General features: G+C 48.2%; 1 protein-coding gene across 2 annotated transcripts in view; it reads right to left on the bottom strand.

The window, feature by feature from the left end:
- Larp1 (La ribonucleoprotein domain family member 1) overlaps nt 1–20,608 on the bottom strand; it is an 88,395-nt gene that overhangs the window by 41,436 nt on the left and 26,351 nt on the right. The window contains exon 1 of one of the 2 annotated variants that reach the window (XM_021212647.2): nt 10,325–10,762. The exons of the other annotated variant lie outside the window; for it this stretch is intronic. Coding sequence (XP_021068306.1) covers nt 10,325–10,688 — 364 coding nt within the window. The 5' untranslated portion in view covers nt 10,689–10,762. Of the gene's footprint in view, nt 1–10,324; nt 10,763–20,608 lie in introns of those variants that run through there. 2 annotated transcript variants of the gene reach the window in all.

Below are 20,608 nucleotides of genomic sequence, written 5' to 3'. Positions count from 1 at the left end.
CAGGTAAAGGAGAACTGACTTCAATCCCTGGGACACACATAGTGGCAAACACCAACTCCTGCAAGTTGTGTTCTGACCTCAAAACACAGGCAATTAACTGGGCAGGTGAGGGGACACATTCACACACCCCACCTCCATTTGGGCTACTTAAAAGGTTCTTTTTTTTCTTTTTTAACCTCCCAACAAACTCTTAACTTAACCTGTTTATTTTAGTCCATGTCTGCCACGTGGTATATCCAACCTCTTCCTCCATGTCACACTGATAAATCCTCCTGCCTCTTAAAAGGTTCTTAAGTTCACCTTTATGATAAACCAGCAGAGGGCAGGGTCAGGAGGAAAACCAGTTAAAAGACATGACAGCAACTACTACCTTCCTTTCTATGCACAGGTCCAAATTCTAGGAAAAGTGATAGAAGATGCTGGGTCATGAGGAAGAATGGCTTCAACAATATCCTGGTAAGCAATAAAAGGCCAAATCCAAGGCCTCGAGAGTAACTAAAACCCCAGTTTCTGGGCCAGGCTCCTGCGAAACTCTTGCACACTCTCAGCTAAACTCACCTTCACCTACAGGTCCTAGTAGGTTGAGTGCCATGGTTTGAATAAAATGTCCCCTACAGGCGTGGCACAATTTTAGAAATTAGAAATTAGACTTTAGAAATGTTTTAGTTAACCCTGTCTCAAAAACAAAACAAAAAAACAACAACAAAAAAATGTTTTAGTGGAGACTGAGCTGAAGTAGGTGACTGGCAATGTGCCCAGTGTATTCCTCACTCTCTGTTCCCAGGAGGTGGCAGTCTTCTCCTCCTCTACAGACCTCTCCTGTCCTACACTCATCCCGTCTCATACCAAAGTAACCAAGTCTCAAGACTGAACCCTCTAAAATCCAGAGCCCAAGCACCTCCCATCTAAGTTGTTCTGCAAATGAAGTACCCTGCAAAGGAGGATTCTATCTTTGCAGCCTCTTCCAATTTTAGTAATTCCCATTCTCTTAAAAAAGAGGAGGGGTAGCCGGGCGTGGTGGCGCACGCCTTTAATCCCAGCACTCGGGAGGCGGAGGCAGGCGGATTTCTGAGTTCGAGGCCAGCCTGGTCCACAGAGTGAGTTCCAGGACAGCCTAGAACTATACAGAGAAACCATGTCTGGAAAAAACAAAAAGAGGGGGTGGGGGGAAGGGGAGGGAGGAAAACTAAACACCAGGGCACAACTACCCGAATAGAGCTGACAACTAGGTTCTGGACTGAAACAAAGCCCACCTCCTTAGGCCAGTCTTCTCATGAAGACACTTAGCCACCTCTCCAAGACAATGCAAACTGCCTGTATCTGAGCACAGGTGTTAACTCAGTTGACTTCAGACATGTAGAAAACCACACCTGGGATCCATCCTGGGACTGTGCTGCAAAGTGGCTGGGGAGCAGTATAGCATGTGGGGCTCCTTTCTGTAATCTGGGAATTGTAGTCCAAAGGATCAGACATGAAACTCTAAACCATTTACCTTAAAGTAAGAAGTTTTGCCAAAGTCATCTTGTAAAAGGAAAATCTGACCACATCTCTTTTCACTTAAAATCCCCTAAGGCTGCCTACCCATGGACTTCTGCTAAAATTGGGACCTGGCACTCCTATGAAGCAGGACTGCCTATCTTTCTAGTTGGCTATACTCCAACCACAGGGAATTCAGCTCCTTGAGCCCACCCTGCTCTCAACCAACAATGAAGTGATCCCAGGCTTTTCTCAGCAACCCCACTCACCCTTCCCATGTCAGCTCAGCCCTGTCCTCAGCAACTCTGAGCTGAACTGCACAGGATGCCTGGGCTGCACGACATATGCTCTTCTCACGTGGCACTTTCTTTCACACTTAACTTTAGGTACATGCCTTCCTATCTACTATAGTATCTTCAACATCTCACACACAGCAAACCCACAAAGCACACCACCCATCCACCTGCTTATCAGTATGTGTTCACTGAGCTGCCACTACAACCTGTCAGCCTTGACTGTAGTGCTAGGGACAGCTTAACCAAACAGAGACAAAGCTAAAAAGACAAAGCAAGGTCACAAGGAGGGGATGCAGTCCAGGGCCAGGGTTTCGAGACTGTGCAGGGTGGTCTGGGAAGGCCACACCATGACATCAACCCAGAGGAAAACCCAGAACCAAAGACCCAAAGCAAAAGCATACCAGACACACTACAGTCACTCCTGGGAAGGAAGGAAGAAAGTGATATACAGTGCATGATGGGTAGGGGACTCAGCTCAGGAAGTCTTGGGCCAAGCTAAGGACTCTTGTTCTGAAAAGCCCGAGGGTTCTGAGCAGACGTTAACAGGAGACAGGAAAGAACTGACAACAGCTGGGATGAGTTATAGTTCAGACACTCAGAATATAAAGGACTATCTAGATCTAGAAGCAACTTTTATGGCCTGAAAAGGATTGTCCAGACGAATTAGATGCACCTTGACAAAAACAGTGCAGGATGGCCTCAAGTTTCTCTCAAGTTTCTCTCAACACTCAGAGCTGCCAAATCTCTGCTTTTCATATAGGAATCAGATTAAGGAGCACCTGCTGAGACAATGACTGTTTTAAAGAGTAAAACAAATTTAAAAAACCATACATCCTGGCTACTGTAGGATGATGCATGCATGGACACCCCTCCTCCCCTCCCCCCACCCTCTCTGGTGGTCAACATAGTTCACCAGGAAGGCCCTTCGCCACACCAAGAGCTCAGCCAGTCGAAAGACTCAGCTAAATAACAAAGGTCCCTATTATTTCATGGAAAACCTTCAAGGAGACACCTCAGTCACCCACCACAGGAAGCTAGCCATCTCAAAATTCACCAGACTCATGGCTCCTCCTTCCCATCTAGGAAAGGCATGACATACCCATCCCCAAGACAATAATCACCTCAGACTACACAGATCTAGTTATGGAATGAACCTTCTGGCTGTGAGTCAACTACTCCTGTGTGGGCAAGCTAGGAAGGAAGGCAGAAAGAAGACAGGGAAGACACACTCTGCCCAAGTTCTAATTTAAATTTCTTCAGCTTCTCCCTCCACTTCATTAGCTGTTAACAAAACCTCAGGCCTAGAAGGTTAAAGTCGCCCTCTCTCCTGGACACGTCTGTGAGATCACTCTGGACCAGCCAACAGAGGTCTATGAGCCTGGACTGAAAACCCTTCCAGAGCCAACAGCTAATTACCCCTGTGATCTCCTCTTGGATTTTGTGAACGGGGCACTCCCATCCCCAGCTCTCCATTTTTAAGAGGGCTTTGTGGTTTGGGGCACTGCTCCTTCTCTCTGCTTGTTTCCCAGGGAAGGGAAAAAGAGATGCTGAGTAACAGCAGAAAATGCTGACTCTGCCTTGGGACCCACTTCAGACCTAGAGGGGTAAGCCAAGATTCAGTCTCTCAGGAGGTTCAGAATTCGAGAGCATGTAACTACCCCATCCCCAAGGGCCAGAGTCACCTCTCCTTCCCTGATAAAGAATCCTAACTGTGCCTTCTTCAGAAGAAAAGGTCACATGAACCAGGGCGAATAAAGTCTTAAGCCTCATTTACTCAAGTTGTACTAACAGTGCTTAGTGCTCGTTTGCATAACCTAACAAACTCAAAACAAGTGGATGAGCATATACTAAGACAGGATAACTTCCTAATAAACCTAAGATGATCAGACCTCCTCAAGTCAAAGGGACTATTTGCTTGGGACTAATCTCACGCTGGCCCAATCTGAGCTAAAACTCTTTCTGCCTCAGTATCTCCCTACTGGGAGCACAGACACGAGCTACCACACCCTGCTTCAAAACATCTCATGGGCCAGCCTGGTCTACAGAGTGAGTTCCAGGACAGCCAGAGCTATGCAGAGAAACTGTCTCGAAAAACCAAAACAGGGCTGGTGAGATGGCTCAGCGGTTAAGAGCGCCGACTGCTCTTCCAAGGGTCCTGAGTTCAAATCCCAGCAACCACATGGTGGCTCACAACCATCTGTAGCGAAATCTGACTCCCTCTTCTGGAGTTTCTGAAGGTAGCTATAGTGTACTTACATATAAATAAATAAATATTTTTTAAAAAAAACCAAAGCAAACAAACAAACAAAAAAAACCCAGAATTTCTAGTTAAACACTGGATAACCTCAGCCACACAAACTTTTAATTCCAGTACTTAGGATGAGGACCTCAAGGTCATCCTATTTTCTCAAGGCATTGTGGGTGGGAGGTATTTCACAAGTGCTGTTATAAGCTTTCTATGACCATACAATAAGGTCAATCACTTCACCACATGTCCTCCCAAACTACCACCCTCAGTTAATGAAACCAAGAGTCTCTCTCCAGCCTTTATGAGGCTTAGAGTCAAGACAGGAGCTCCCAATCACATTGGTAGATTTGAAAACACATGCATTTAAACCTCCACTTTAATTTTGCTTTGATGAGTGGAGTGGGCTTGAGGTTCTAACAGGGAGAACAGTTTTAACACTGGAACCTAGAAGACATTTAGATCTAATCTAATTCCCTGCAAATGAAGAAATAAGTCAGAAAGACCCATGCTTGTCAGTGGGATTGAGTGGGGTTTAGACACAATGACTATTTATCACGTAAGTAATACTACTTTTTATTTCTGTGTGTATCGTCAAAGTACAACTTGAAGTTATCAACCACATGGGTCCTGAAGGTCTAACTCAGATCTTCAGGGTTAGAAGGTACCAGGTGCCTTCATCCACTGAGCCATTTCACTGGCCCCACAAAAATAATTTTAAACAGTGTTTACTACAGGCAATATTTAAGGGCTCCCACTGTGTCTGACACAAGTACTAAGAGCTTTGTAAACATTTACCACCTTCAATTCTCACAATGCTCCAAAACCATTGCCATTATTCTTCTTTAGAGGAGTAAATTAATAGTGGCTCAGAGAGATACACAGTTCCAAGATTACCCAGCAACTTAGAAACTTAGCTAGGGACTAAAAGTGTAAACCCAGTTTCCAGACCCAGAAGTTTGAAGATCTAATGACTTTGAGAGGCCCTAGTTAGGGGCAGACCAGAACAGGGTCCCAGGATACCATCAGTTAGCTGGCTTTGTAACCTGGACTGCAATCATCAGCTGTCTCAAAGAAACTCACACAAACAGAAATGAAGCACTCTCAAAGATTCTAGCCCCAGCTGAGGCACAAGCTTTCTCAGTATACCCAGGGAGAGGCAGATACTGATGGCTCAGTGGTTAAGAGCATTGGCTGCTCTTCCAAAGAACCCAGGTTCAATTCCCAGTAACCACACAACAGCTCACAACTGCCTCTAACTCCGGAGAGTCCAACCCCTCACAGACATACATATATACAAAGCATCATCGTACATAAAGAAAATTAAGTTATTTTTCATTTGCTTTAAAAAAAAAATCATCATTGCTAGAAGTGAATGGTGGGCATGCCTCTATTCTCAGCTTCAGACAGCAAAAGCATGAAGGTCTCACCATCATTATACCACATTCCAAGGCAAAAGTAGTCATTTCATCCAGGCAATGGTGATGAACCCTTTGATCCCAGCACTCAGGAAGGCAGGGTGGGTCTCTTAGTTCAAAGCCAGCTTAAGCTACACAGTGAACCCCTCCCTGACTTGAAAAAACAAAACAAATGAAAAAAAAAAAACAAAAAAAAAAAAAACTTATTGCTTTGAGTGACTGACCTACCGTTAAAGTTGTTAGTTACAGCCAGGTGTAGTGGAGCACACCTTTAATCCCAGCACTCAGGAGGCAGAGGTAGGCAGATCTCTTGAGTTTGAGGCCAGCCTGGTCTACAGAGTGAGTTCCTGGGCTGTTACTCAAAGAATAGGGGGAGAGGTGTATTGATACCAAGATTGGGTAAAATGGCTCAGTAGGGTTTTTTGTTTGTTTGTTTGTTTGTTTGTTTGTTTTTTTAAAAGCACTTGCTAACTAGCCTGACAACCTGAATTCAGTTCACAGGGCCCGTGTATGATGGAAAGAGAACAGATGCTTGTAAAATGTCCTGGCAGAGCTGGGCAGAGTGGTAGCGCCTTTTATCCCAGCACTGGGGAGGCAGAGACAGGTGGATCTCTGAATTCAAGGCCTGTGGTCTAGTGGTCTATAGAATTCTAAGACAGGCAGAGCTGCTACCCAGAGAAACTCTACCACAAAAAAATTGAATGAATGAATGAATATGAATGTCCTCTCACTTCCACATGCCACACAAAAAAAGATACAAGAATAAGACGATGACTGTCCATCTGTCCATGCATATGCTTTCCATCCAATCAAAAGTAACTTTTTTTTTTTTTTTGGTTTTCAAGACAGGGTTTCTCTGTATAGCCCTGGCTGTCCTGGAACTCACTCTGTAGACCAGGCTGGCCTCGAACTCAGAAATCCACCTGTCTCTGCCTCCCAAGTGCTGGGATTAAAGGCGTGCGCCACCACACCCGGCAAGTAACTCTTTTTTTAAAAGATTTATTTATTTAATGTATGTGGGTGCACTGTAGCTCTCTTCAGACACACCAGAAGAGGGCATCAGATCCCATTACAGATGGTTGTGAGCCACCATGTGGTTGCTGGGACCAATGGAAAAGCAATCCATGCTCTTAACCACTGAACCATCTCTCCAGCCCCAGAAGTAATTGTTTTATGTGAATTTTTATTGTAAGGGTGCATAAAAGGGTGGGGTTTTTTGTTTGTTTTAGTTGTTTGGTTTTGGTTTTTTTTTTTTTTTTGCAATTTTAAAGATTTATTTATTTTATGTATGTGAGTACACTGTTGCTCCCTTCAAACACACCAGAAGAGAGCATCAGATCCCATTACAGATGGTTGTGAGCCACCATGTGGTTGCTGGGAATTGAACTCTAGAAGAACAGTCAGTGCTCTTAACCACTTAGCCATCTCTCCAGCCCAGCTGTTTGGTTTTTTAAAGTATCTCCATGCCCTGGTTTCTCAGTCATCCTTCTGCCATGACCAACCACTCTTCTGCAGGGATCACAGGTGTGAACCACCACACCCAGTTCAAAGGTCAACTTTAAAGCAAACTATTTCTTGTGGGGGTGCTAAACTGTACACAAAAAATAAAAGATGTGCATTCTCTGCCTTCTTTCACAAGTTTAAAAAAAAAAAGACGCACATAAAAGTTCCTGAAGGTCCCATAATCTCTTAGGTACTGAAGCAGCAGTTCTTAAGCTGTTTCAGAGTTCACCAGAGACCACCAGAAAACATATTTACATCATGATTCACAGCAGTAGCAAAGTTAGTTATGAAGTAAGTAGCAACAAAAATAATTTTATGCCTGGCAGTGGTGGCACATGCCTTTAATCCCAGCACCTGAGAAGCAGAGGCAGGCAGATTTCAAGGCCAACCTGGTCAACAGAGTTAGTTCCAGGACAGCTGAGACTATACAGAGAAACCCTGTCTGGAAAAAACAAAAATAATAACTTTATGGCTGGGGGGTGGGTCACCAGGAGTGAGGAATTGTATTTAAAGGGTCACTGCACTAGGAAGGCTGAGCAGCACTGTTATGACAGTGAAGGCTCACCACTATCCGGAGAGGCATGCACATCATAAACTATTCCCTGTTGTTCAAATGAGGACGGTGAGACTCAGCTAACAAGAGACAGAGCTAACAAGAGCACGTGCAGACTGACCCCAAAATCTATGCACCTCTTCCCACTTGGGCACTCCAGATTGAGAGGGGGTATGGCTGGAATAAAGGGAAAGAATGGAAATAATACTGTTTGAGAGGGTGTCCAAAAGGACAAATCCAAAAACTTAAACCCATAAACCTAGCAGGGCCAGGCATTTAATCTCAGCACTTGGGAGGCAGAGGCAGGTAGATTTCTGAGTTCGAAGCCAGCCTGGTCTACAGAGTGAGTTCCAGGACAATCAGGGTTACAGAGAAACCCTGTCTCAAAAAACCAGAAAAACACACACACACACACACACACACACACACACACACACACACACACAGAGCAGGCAGATTTCTGAGTTCGAAGCCAGCCTGGTCTACAGAGTGAGTTCCAGGACAATCAGGGTTACAGAGAAACCCTGTCTCAAAAAACCAGAAAAACACACACACACACACACACACACACACACACACACACACACACAGAGCAGGCAGATTTCTGAGTTCGAAGCCAGCCTGGTCTACAGAGTGAGTTCCAGGACAATCAGGGTTACAGAGAAACCCTGTCTCAAAAAACCAGAAACACACACACACACACACACACACACACACACACACACACACACAAAAAACAAAACAAAAAAAAAAAACCCATAAATCTAAAATGGAGGTGGAGTGGGGTGGAGTGGGGGAAAAATGAAGGGGAAACTGCAGTAGGTCCATAATGTATGTATAAAGAAAGAATAAAACCGGAACTAAGGAACAACAAACACACGGGGGTGGGGATGGGGAGGGGTTAAAACCTGGTATAGGAAGGCAGAGAGGTAGGAGAATCAGGAGTTTAGAACCAGCCTTGATTAAGTTCCAAGCCAAGTTCCAGGCTACACTAAGACCATGCCTTCACTTTCCCCTCTCCTCAATACAAACCTAGAACTTAGAGACTTAAACAAGATAGAAAAGGCCACATGGAAGGAAGAAAGGGTAAAACATACTTTATTACTAGTTACTGCTTGTGTCCCTTAAATACTAAAACACCAGCATCTGAGCCAAAAGAAGGCTAAAAATAGGCATTTGCAGCAAGCAAGCTTTGGAAAGCTCAGCTTGCTTACGAGACTCTGTACACTCCCAAAAACATATGCATCGCAGAACATAAAAATCCCAAGACCACACAACCACTTCACTGGTGACACATTTAAAGATAAAATCAGAGCTGAAAAGGGACCTACAGATCCCTTTGGCTGAGGAGATAAGGCCACCACCTAACCTTACCAGACAGACAACCCAATCACAGAATTTACTTTAAAAAGCACCAAGGTCTTAACAAGCTTAAATTCAGAAGCTACTGGATTAATTCTGGTAAATCTGTCAAAAAACCACTCCAAAGATTCTATCAAAACCAACTGGTAAGATTATAAACACACACACACACACACACAGGAACAGAACAGATATACCATACCTAAAACGTGTGCTTTGGTCACTTAAATTGAGATTGGCTTTATCCTGAGGAAAAGTTGAGATGCCAGCCAAACTGTCTTCTTCCCACGATCAATAACTCCTATGACGCAAGCTATCAAGGGCCCATGGCTTTACACAAAATGCCAGCTCAGGCACCCAATCCTGCCTGATGTCACAGCTGATTTAAAACCCACAAGGCAGGTTCACCAGTAGCTAAGTGCGGCGAACTGAGCGAACAGCCTCATTTAAACTTCTGAGGAGCGCGGCTCGAGAGGATGATTATACCTCTGAATTTAAAGAGGGGCAGGACCAAAGAGCGTCTTAAAGTTGATTCCCCCACTCTGTGGGTGGAAAACGAGGATATGAAAGAAAATGGAGGTTTCAGTACTGCCCCTTGCATAAGAGGATTCGGGAAGGGAAGGAGAAGAAGAGGGAAACTCTGGTACTACAACACCCCCCCCTCCAGCCCCATGTGCCCTCTTCCTTATGAAGCAACCCTAAGAGAAATCGAAAGGGCAACCAACGTGCTGGTTTCCCCCAGGGCTAGCTAGGCCTACACTTTCCAGCACTCTTGAACCTGAAAGCGGCTAGCTCCGACTTCCTCGGTGCCCAGCTTAGGTTAGGCAACCACACCGAAGCTCCATAGCAAGTTTTCTTCTTTTTTTTTAAAGTAAAAGTACCAGGACTCCGACGGTCAAACTCAAGGGCCATGCTCACTACCAGACACCCGGGAGTACCCAAGCGGAGGCTGTGCCCGAGTGGTGCGCCACTAGATGCCCACGCCGATCGCGCCCGGCTAGGATTCCAACCTCCCACCCGGGCTCAGCGGGGGAGGGGAGCCCCGCGCGCAGCTCCGGCCGGCGAGCGCTGCGAACAGTCCTGGCACGGCGCATGGCGCCCAACTGTCACCCGCCCGCCCCGCACCGGCGCGGCCACTCCCTCGCCGCCACACACGCCCCTCGCGTCGCCGCGGGCCGCAACCGGCTCCCGGGCACGCAGGGGACCGCGCTCCCCACGCTTCACCCGGCTCCCCAAAGCACAAAGTTCAAAGCCAGGCCCCGCTCGGTGCCGTGACACATGTTCGCTGAACACGCACTCTCGAGGCTCCGAAGCGCATAGGGAGCACAGGGCACACCGAGCGGCCCCGCCCGGCCCAGTAGGCCCGAGGCATGCCGTTGCCACCAACCGCTGCGGCCCCGGTAGCCCCGCTCCGAGGGAAACGCCCGCGTCACTGCGCGGGCCACTGCCGCGCCGCGCCGCGCAGACCCACCTGGAGGCGGCTGTCCGTTCACCGCGGCCGGCGGCGGCGGCGGCGGCGCGTGCTTCGTCCACGGGTTCACCTTGGGCGGCGGTGCCTCCACGAAGTCACGCCGGCCGCCGTCCTCGCCGTCGCTTCCCGCTGGGGCTTCCGCACCTGCGGGTGGCCGCGGGCTCTCGTGCTCCGCGCCGTCGCGGCCAGGCCTGGCGCAGGCGGGCCGCGGCCTGCGGACTCCGCCGTCGGGCTCACCGCCGCCGTCGCCCGGGCCCGACTCGGCCTGGGCGTCGGGCGCCGGCTTCTTCCTCGCCAGGCCGTGCTCGTCGGCCTGCAGCAGCGGGGCGCCCGCCGGCAGCAGCGGCTCCACTTGAGTGGCCATCTGCGCGGAGGGGCCGGGCGCGCCGCGGGCCCCGCTCGAGGCCGCTGGCGGGGCGCCGGGGCCCGGGCCGCGCGGACGCGGGGCGGCGCGGACGGGCGGACGCTGAGCGGCGCGCCGGGCAGAGGGCTCCGGCGCGCCTGGCCGGCCTGGCCGACCTCGGTCCGCGGCCTGCGTCCCCCCGCCCCCGGCCCGGGGCGGCTCGGGGGGCTGCAGTGGTGCGGGCGGCCAGGGGGGGAGCGGCGCGGAGAGCCGAGCCAGACCACGCGATCCGCGGCGGGCGGCGGGCGGGCGCGCGCCTCGCGACGCGGCGCGCGAGGGGCGGGGACGGCGCGGCGGCGGGCGCGCGCGCGCAGGGCGGAAGGTCCCGCCCCGGACCCGCCCCCCGGCGGCCATTCCTGCGGCGCGGCAAGCGAACGGGGGCGAGCACGTGCCTGATGCAACTTCGGAGGGCGGGGGTGGGGGAGGAGCCTTAAAGGGCCAGCGCCCCAGAACGGCCGCAGGTGGAGCACATGGGACCTGGCCACGCGGCCAGCCGGGCCTGCTGACGCTGGTGACAAGTGTTTCTCGGGGCTCCGCGTAGGGGCCTTTTACTATGTCAGCCCTGACTTGGCTAGTGATGCAGAGGGCTTCTTTGACCGCCTCTTGTGCGTGGCTTGGCCCACTCCGATGACCTTGGCCCAGCTGCAGCCTGGCCAGGGCACTGGTAATGGGACCAAGGGAGTTCTTACCCCATAGGGGCAGCGAGCGCCTCGGAAAGAGAATAGAATTCCCAGTAGTAACCACGCTAGGCAGGCCCTCGAAACCCAGTGTTTTATAGGCAGGAAATGGCTTTTCTTTCAAGTCGCTTGTGTTTTTTCTAAAGGATTGTTTAGAGTTGAACTGACACTTAATTGAGGGACTCAGAAAGCTCTGAGATTTGTATCTTATCCCTGACCCCACTGCAGTTAGTTAGGGGTTATCTGCAGTGGTCAGGTCCACTTCCTGGGTCTCGATTTCTCTATTGTAAAACGAAGGAACCATTTATGCCAGGCGGTTTCAAATTTCACTGTCATTTGGTTCAATAAATATTTACTGACTTTATGCTCTGGGGGCCTGCAAAGTTCTTAGAAAGGTCTGCCAATAAACCAGGCTAACAAGCACCTGTCCTCCCGGAATTTACACTACAAGGTGGGGGAAAGCACAGCAAACAGGAAACATACTTAGTAGACAGCATTGGCTTTTTGTTTGTTTGTTTGTTTGTTTTGCGTAGTTTTTTTCCCTTGGGTTTTTTGTTTGTTTTTTTTTTTTCTTCCCCCTTTTCTTTTGGTTTTGCAAGTGGAGTTTTTTGGTTGATTGGTTGGTTGGTTGGTTTTTTTTCTGTGTGGTTCTGGGCTCTGCCGGTCCTAGAACTTTCTGTAGACCAGGCAACCAGGCTTGCTTCAGACACAACGGGATCCACCTGTCTCCGCCTCTGCTGGGATCAGAGGGATGCAACACCCTCACTTAACTGAGATTGGCTTCTTTAATTGCTGAGAGACGATTTCCTTGAACTCAGACCCCAAAATACTGGAAATAAGAGACGTGTCAGGGCCGGGCGTGGTGGCACGCGCCTTTAATCCCAGCACTCAGGAGGCAGAGGCAGGTGGATTTCTGAGTTCGAGGCCAGCCTGGTCTACAAAGTGAGTTCCAGGACAGCCAGGGCTATACAGAGAAACCCTGTCTCGAAAAACCAAAGAGAGAGAGAGAGAGAGAGAGAGATGTCAGGGACTGACTGGATCTAGAAATCTGAGAACCGAACCGCCCGGAAGGTTGTTGAACTCTCCAAAAGAAGGATTAGAAAACAGGTGGTCGCCTGGGTTGCGGGGCAAGGTTTCCTGTAAAGACTCTTAGAGACCAGACACTGGTACTGTGAACATCAGGGATACTGGGGAAAGTGTTCATAGCAATCTGATGCCCAGTTCCATCTCCAGTCTTTGCCTGCAAGCCTGGGACATCTCTCCACCCATCCCTGATAGCCCCTCTCTTAGAGGAACATTAATGTCTAAGTAGTCAATGAGACAGCCAAAGTGCCCCCTAGGCAGCAACACACTAAAGCCAGCGCTTGGAGAGGCCCTGAGGAACGTACGGTTTAAAGGGAATAGAGAATTTAACCAGTATTTTTGTTATTGCTGTTGTTTTCTGAAACAGAGTTTCTCTGGGTAGCCCTTGCTGTCCTGAAACTCACTCACTCTGTAGATCAGGCTGGCCTGGAACTCACAGAGATCTGCCTGCCTCTACCTCAAGAGTGCTGGGGTTAAAGGCATGTACCACCACCCCCTAGCTTAAGCAGCACTTAACAGAACTGTGGCATGTCTACACATCATTGCACCTTGCCACCAGGGTTCACTTTTAGTTATTGGTAAATAATTTCTTCTTTTTCTCTCTCTCTCTCTGTCTCTCTCTCTCTGTCTCTGTCTCTCTCTCTCTCTCTCTCTCTCCTTGAAACAGGGTTTCTTTGTGTAGCCTTGCCTCTATAGACCAGGCTAGCCTCAGACTCACAGAGATCCGACTGCCTCTGCCTCCCAAATGCTGGGATTGAAGTCATATGCACTTACTAATTGGATATCGAGAGGAGATATACCCTCCCACAACTTGTGGGCATAGCAGGGCTTTGTGTAACGTGGAACTAGCTGGCAAATCTACCCAGCTCACAGTGCCGGTGCCAACAAAATGGTCAGGCCCTGCTGTGTGGGAACTGGGGCTCAGAGATGGCTACTCTGAGTCCTGTCCCAGGGACAGAGAGAGGCATTGGATGGCAGGAGGGGGAACCTCCGAACTGAGCACCTTTTAGGACTGTCCTCAACTAGAAATACTCGACCCTGGGAAGGTAGACTGGATAATTATTTCATCTCCTTGTTTTGAAGATAAGGACACTGAAGTTCAGAGAAATGAAAGTTCCTTATCCAAGGTCACAAGGTCAGTCCATGGCAGAACCAAATCCAATAGCTTTTCTTAGATTCAAATAATGGAGGTCTAGAAAGCCAGTGGTGGTGGCCACCCTTCATCCCAGCACTCTGGAGGCAGAGAAAGGGGAGTCTCTAAGATCAGGCCAACCTGACCTATAGAGTGAGTTCCAGGACAGTCAGGGCTACAAGGAGAAACCCTGTCTTGAAACCAACAAACAAACATCATCATCATCATCGGCTAGAGAGAGGGTTCAGTGGTTAAGACCGCTGGCTGCTCTTTTGAAGGACCTAAGTTTGGTTCCCAGCACCCACAAGATGGCTCACAACTTTCTATAACTACAGTCCCAAGGAATCTGACGTCCTCTTTGGGCACCAGGCACACATGTGGTGCACAATCATACTAGAAGGCAAAGTACTCAGACACAAAATAAAATAGAATCTTAAAAACATGATAACGTTGGGCGTGGTGGTGCACGCCTTTAATCCCAGCACTTGGGAGGCAGAGGCAGGCAGATTTCTGAGTTCAAGACCAGCCTGGTCTACAAAGTGAGTTCCAGGACAGCCAGAGCTATACAGAGAGACCCTGTCTCAAAAAACAAAACAAACAAACAAACAAACAAAAACAAAACAAAAAAACCATGATAACAGGGCTGGAGAGATGGCTCAGAGGTTAAGAGCACTGTCTGCTCTTCCAGAGATCCTGAGTTCAATTCCCAGCAACCACATGGTGGTTCATAATGTTCTGTAATGAGATCTGGTGCTCTCTTTGGCCTGCAGGTATACATGCAGGCAGAATGCTGTGTATATAATAAATAAATAAATAAATCTTTTTAAAAAAATGGTAATGAAGGGCAAGACAGGTGTGGTAGCACATGCCTGTAATGCTGAGGCAGGAGAATTGGAGAGACTCTGAGGCTAGCCTGGGCTACAGAGTAAGTACCAGGTCAGCTGGAACTAAATAGCAAGACATTGTCTCAGGATAAAAAATTAAAATACAGAAGGTCAGTACTGTAACTGGGCTTCCTCTGTAGCACCACCAAAAAGGAGGGCTGGGGAAAGGAGCTGGGTTGTAAGACAGGAACTGGAGCTGGAATCTTAATTCAGACCTCTCCTCCCCTCCCCCAGTACCAGAGATTGAATGTAGGTCTCTTCTTGCATGCTAAGCACATTCTGTACCAGGATACCAGTGAGTAACTCAGGCTAATGATCCCAGTGATATTTATTTTATTTGCAGGGTTAAGGATCAAACTCAAGGCCTTGCACTTTCCAGGCTCAGTGCTGATCCCACATCCCTAGCCCAGACTTCTGCTTTCTGACATACTATAGCATTCTGAACACAGGCATTTTTTTTTTCTAAATACTAGACAGGATCAAAAATTAATATAGGTAGCCGGGCGTGGTGGCACACGCCTTTAATCCCAGCACTCGGGAGGCAGAGGCAGGAGGATTTGTGAGTTTGAGGCCAGCCTGGTCTACAGAGTGAGTTCCAGGACAGCCAGAACTACATAGAAAAACCCTGTCTCGAAAACAAACAAACAACAACAAAAAAAAATTAATATAGACTTTTTTTTTTCTTCTAGAGCCAGGCATGTTAGTACTCGCCTATAGCTTTAGCATTCAGGTTGTAAAGCCAGGGAGATCAGAAATTCAAGGTAAGTCTTGTCTACATATTTCTATCCATAACTTAGATTACCCATGACAAGAAAAAAAAAGATAAAAGCACACAGTGAGTCTAAATGCCTTTCTGTAGTTAAATATGTACCTCTGCTCCTGGTGCCGAGAACTTCCTGCACTGACACGGAGTTGGGAATGAAGACCAGGGAACTAGGCGACTGTCTGGTACCCTGAGCCCCTCCTCTGGAGCTGTGGAAGCCTTTAGGCAGCCCCCTTAGCCCAGGATCATTACTCTGTCTTATTTATTTTAGGGCTAGGGATGAGTGCAGGAAGAGCTACCGTGCCTTAGCTCGCGGCACACTTGCTCCTGTGATAGCATTGCTTTTACTTTTTATTTTTTTTAAGTTTTGTTTTGTTTTGCTTTTTCGAGACAGGGTTTCTCTGTGTAACTCTAGCTGTCCTGGAACTCACTCTGTAGACCAGGCTGGCCTTGAACTCAGAAATCTGCCTGCCTCTGCCTCCTAAGTGCTGAGATTAATGGTGTGTGCTATTTGATAGACTTTTTTTTTTAATAGATGGCTGACATGTATAGTTGTCTTGCCTGTGTATATGTGTGTGCTGTGTACAGTCTAGTACCCATGAGGACCAGAAGAGTATGTCAGATCCCCTGGAGTTGGAGGTACAAATGATCCTGAGCTACTGTGAACATGGCAGGAACTAACCTAGGTCCTCTGAAAGAGCAGCAAGTGCTGACCCATCTCTCCAGCCCCAACCATAAACTTATAATCCTCCTTCCTCTGTCTCCAGGTACTAGGATTACAGGCATGTAGCACCTCCACACCTGGCCTTGAACACATGATTTTATCCCACTGAGAGTTTAATTTTCCAAAGGACCTTGGGTTTCTGGAAGAAATTGTATGAGGCCACTCACTTCCTCTGGTAGCTCTTGGGTACAGTCCTGCCTATGCCAACGGGTTGGGGGGGGGGTAAGATGGGGAGAGACCTTGGCCAGAACAAACAAAGCCAGCTGGGGAGCACTTTCCAGCCCCAGAGACTCACAGGCTCTCTGGCACAAGCTGTGCGATGACTTCAGCTTCTGGGAAGAGAGGCTGAGCTGAGGTCGCCTCTGCGACCTCTCCTGTGAAGGGAGGTGGGGGAGGACACTGTTGTCATTACACCTAACCCTGGGGCAACCATTTTCTGTCAAGTAGGACGACGATGCACCCCAGTTACAGATGAAAGAGGCCCAGAGTTAGGATGAGATGGTTTGCCGTCGAGAAGGGCTAACAGAAGGCACCAGCTTTCCACACACTTGCCCCTGATTCTGCACCTGGCCCCAGCCTACCTTCGCCCCATCAATTCTACTTAAGCAAACTCTTTTCCATCCTGCCTTCCACAGCGACCTCAGGACAGTTCTCATTTATCCCAGGCTGGCCTCGAACTCACAACAAAGCTGAAAAGTGACCTTGAATTTCTCTCCCCCCCTTCTACCCACTGAGGACCAGGATTATAGTGAGACAGTGCCATAGCCAGACCACACTTCATACAGTGACTCTGTACATGGTTCAGTTCACAGACTGAACTCTGAGCTTCTTACAAGCAGGCTGAATACACTGCCAAGTAAACTACATTGGCAGCCCATGCTTACCTCCTGGTGGGACTCCGACTGGCCAACCTACTGTGTGAAGTTCACCACATAGCCTCGGGCTGCTCTGATGGGCTTTGACAGGTCCCACCTCTGCTCAGAAGCTTGGTGTTCTTCCCAGGACAGTCTGGTCCTTACTTTCCTATCCTGTTGTCTTCCTCGTCCCTCCCTCTCTACCCTCCAGCAACAGCACACCACTCTAGCGCCAACAAGGAGAAGCAAAAAAAGGACATCGAGAGTCCGTCACACCTGACTTAGAGAGCAATGGTGTACTCACATACATAAATAAATAGAAAAGCTCTCATTAAAAAAAAAAATGAAGGAAGGGAGGGGAGGGAGGGGAGAGAGAGGGAGAGAGAGAGAGAGAGAGAGAGAATATATGTTGGCAAGAATGTGGGGATTAAGGACCTGTTATAAACTGCTAAAGGAGTATAAACTACTGTAACTGTCAGTTGGTGGTTCCTGCAAAAACATAAAATGGAACTACTATTATGGGAACCTATCAGGAAATGATATGTCCACAGACAGAAGGGATAAATGTATATCCTTTGTGCGTTACAAAACTGTTTCTAGTAGCCAAGATTTAGATCAGCCTCGGCGATCATCAACAGGTAAGAGCATGAGGGAAATGTGTGGGAACACAAGAGACAATGATCCAGCCTCAGATGGAAAAGTCACCACGCCAGGTGAGTGGTGGCACATGCCATGAATCCCAGCACTCAGGAGGCAGAGGTGAATCTCTTGAATTAGGGAGAGCAGCCTGGTCTACAGAGTGAGTTCCAGGGCAGCCTGGGCTACACCAAAAAAATGAGGGGGCTCCATTTGCATAACAATAATGAGGACAGGACAGGGCAAGTGAAATGGGGGGGGGGTGAAGACGCTTGCCACCAAGCTTGCCCATCTGAGTTCCATTCCCAGATCCCACATGGTAGAAAGAACAGACTCCATACAAGTAGTTCCCAGCCCTCCGCAACAGTGCACCATGACATTTCCATCTATACACACACACACACACACACACACACACACACACACACACACTAAAGAAAGAAAGAAAGTAAAATAAAGACAAAACTTAGAAAACGATGGATACAGAAAAGTACTCAGAAGGGGAAAGACAAACCTCAAGGATGGCATGGATTATTAGGGGCTGGGAAGGGGTCTCAGTGGCAGGAAAGGGAGAAAGACGGGTGGACCAAATATCGATTAGACATATGCTCACCATGAGCCCTGTCCATATGTCCAAACTAGGAAATGGGCAAGAGCAAAAGCTAAGCCTAGAGCCAGGCCTAGTGCCACACTCCTGTGATCACAGCACTCAAGAGAAGGGATCTGCACTAGAGACCTGGCTCAGATGTTAAGGGAATGTTCTGTTCTCGCAGACGACCTACATTCTAGTTCCCAATACTCATGTCAGGTGTCTCACAACTCCTTATAACTACAGCTCTGGACGGGCACAGGGTAAGGGTGGGTTTGACTTCATTGGGAAGTACCTCTTCCTGGGGTATTTACACTCCTGTGTGCACACATTCATACACAGAATTACAAAACAATAAAAATAAATCTTAGCCAGGCAGTGGTGGCACATGCCTTTAATCCCAGCCCTTGGGAGGCAGAGGTAGGTGGATTTCTGAGTTCGAGGCCAGCCTGGTCTACAGAGTGAGTTCCAAGATAACAGCCAGTTCTCTGTCTGTTCCAGACAGAGAAACCCTGTCTTGAAAAACCAAAAATAAAAAAAAAGAAGAGGAAGAAAAGAAAGAGAGAAAGAAAGAAAGCAAAAGAAAAAAATCTTAAAAAAAAAAAAGAAAGAAAGAAAGAAAATGAGGGTTGGTGAGATGGCTCAGCGGATAAGACACCGACTGCTCTTCCAAAGGTGCAGAGTTCAAATCCCAGCAACCACATGGTGGCTCACAACCATCCTCAACAACATCTGACTCCCTCTTCTGGAGTGTCTGAAGACAGCTACAGTATATTTACATATAATAAATAAATAAATCTTAAAAAAAAAAGAAAAGAAAAGAAAATGAATTCTAATTCGTGTGTGTGTGTGTGTGTGTGTGTGTGTGTGTGTGTGTGTGTGGCCATGTGCACCTCACTGTATGTATGGAGGATCAGAAGGCAGTCTGCAGAATGTTCTTCTTCCATCCTGTGGCCCCTGGGGATCAAAGTCAAGTCGTTAGGCTCATCAGCAAGCATCTTTAACCTGTTGAGCCTTTTGCCAACCCAGGGTTTTGTTTTTTTGTTTTTTTTTAATTGAATTTAAATATGGATCGATGGGTGTAGCTCACAGTAGTGACCCTTTGGTCTTGCTCTCTGATGTTTCTCCAGCCCACTGCCCTCATTCACTCAGCTCCTGGCTGACAGCAGGCCTTTAGTCATGAGGTGCAAGTAAGTCTTTGGAGACTAAGGTGGTGGGGGAGGGGAGGACTCCAGGAGCGAGAATCAGGGACCAGGCAGGCTGGGCCACCTTTTCCTTCAAGCAGCTGGACTTGGAGAGAGTTTGAAACGGGTGGAGGATTTGTTCTAACTTTAAGTGAGTCCAGGGAAGGGGCAGGGGGGCCTCCAGACCTTGGAAACCTTGTGGGGTGTCTCAGAGCTTCCCTGATAAGGCTTCTAGGCCTTTGTGTTGGTAGAGGTGAGGAAAGATGTGAACTGCCCTTTTCTCTTGAGTGAGCTGTGCCATCCAGGAGGTCCAGTCAACACACACGTTCTGTCCCGGTTTCTGAACAGACCAACTGATTGTCGTCTTCCTTTTTTTCATCAGAGTGTGTTGGCGTGGCAGGGTGAGGCTGTGCGGGTGTGCTGTCACATCCTCAAGTATGATGCCCTACATCAGTAACAGTAACAGGATAAAAGAGTAACATCTGTTCTGACACCGTGAGCCAGAAGCTTGGAAAGGACGTTTTTTTTATGTTGAGGGCAGAGTCTAACGCAGAACACGAAGACTCGTGAAGATATAGTTCATCAGTGGACCCTCTGGAGAGACTTAGGGTGAACAACTGGAAATAGCTCAGTGGCAGAGAGAGCGCTTGTCTAACACGCTCCACTCCCTGCGTTAAAGCCTCAGTACTACAAAATGCATAAATTAATTAAATACAAATGTTAAATGAGTGTGTTGCTGGAGGAGGTCCCGGGACCTTTAATACCAGTGGCAACTCCTTAAGCATTCCATAGAACCATGAGCCAAAGAACAGGTTTCTGTGTTCCCCAAACCTGCATGGGAACCACTGCTCAGGTCCACACCCAGCCTTCCCCTCGAAGAGAGCTCCTTTGTTCCTGTTGCTGCTTCCAGTGAAATGTGGGGGGGGGGGGGAATCCCTTTTCTTCATCTGAACTTCAGCTTACATATTCTAGAAATGTCTTCCCTTCCTAGCTGCCTTCTTTTAAAAGATGTATTTGTTTTATGTGGATACATGTTAAGACGGAAAGGGTGCCTGATGTCTGAGAAGTCAGAAGAGGTATGGGATCCCCCAGAACTGATGTAACAGACGATTGTAAGTCGCCATGCAGATGCTGGAAACTGAACCCAGATACTCTGGAAGAACAGTCAGTGTGCCCTTAACCGCGGAGCCAGTCAGCTCCCCCTTTTTCATTTTATGGGTGTCTTTTTGGTTTGGTTTGGTTTGGTTTTTTTGAGACAGGGTTTCTCTGGATAGCCCTGGTGGTCCTGGAACTCTCTCTATAGACCAGGCTGGCCTTGAACTCAGAAATCCGCCGTGCTGGGATTAAAGGCATGT

The sequence above is a fragment of the Mus pahari genome, chromosome 14, assembly GCF_900095145.1.
Source record: "Mus pahari chromosome 14, PAHARI_EIJ_v1.1, whole genome shotgun sequence".
Lineage (NCBI taxonomy): Eukaryota > Metazoa > Chordata > Mammalia > Rodentia > Muridae > Mus > Mus pahari.
The sequence above is the reverse complement of the archived record's forward strand: the minus strand, read 5'-3'. Positions and strand labels throughout refer to the sequence as shown.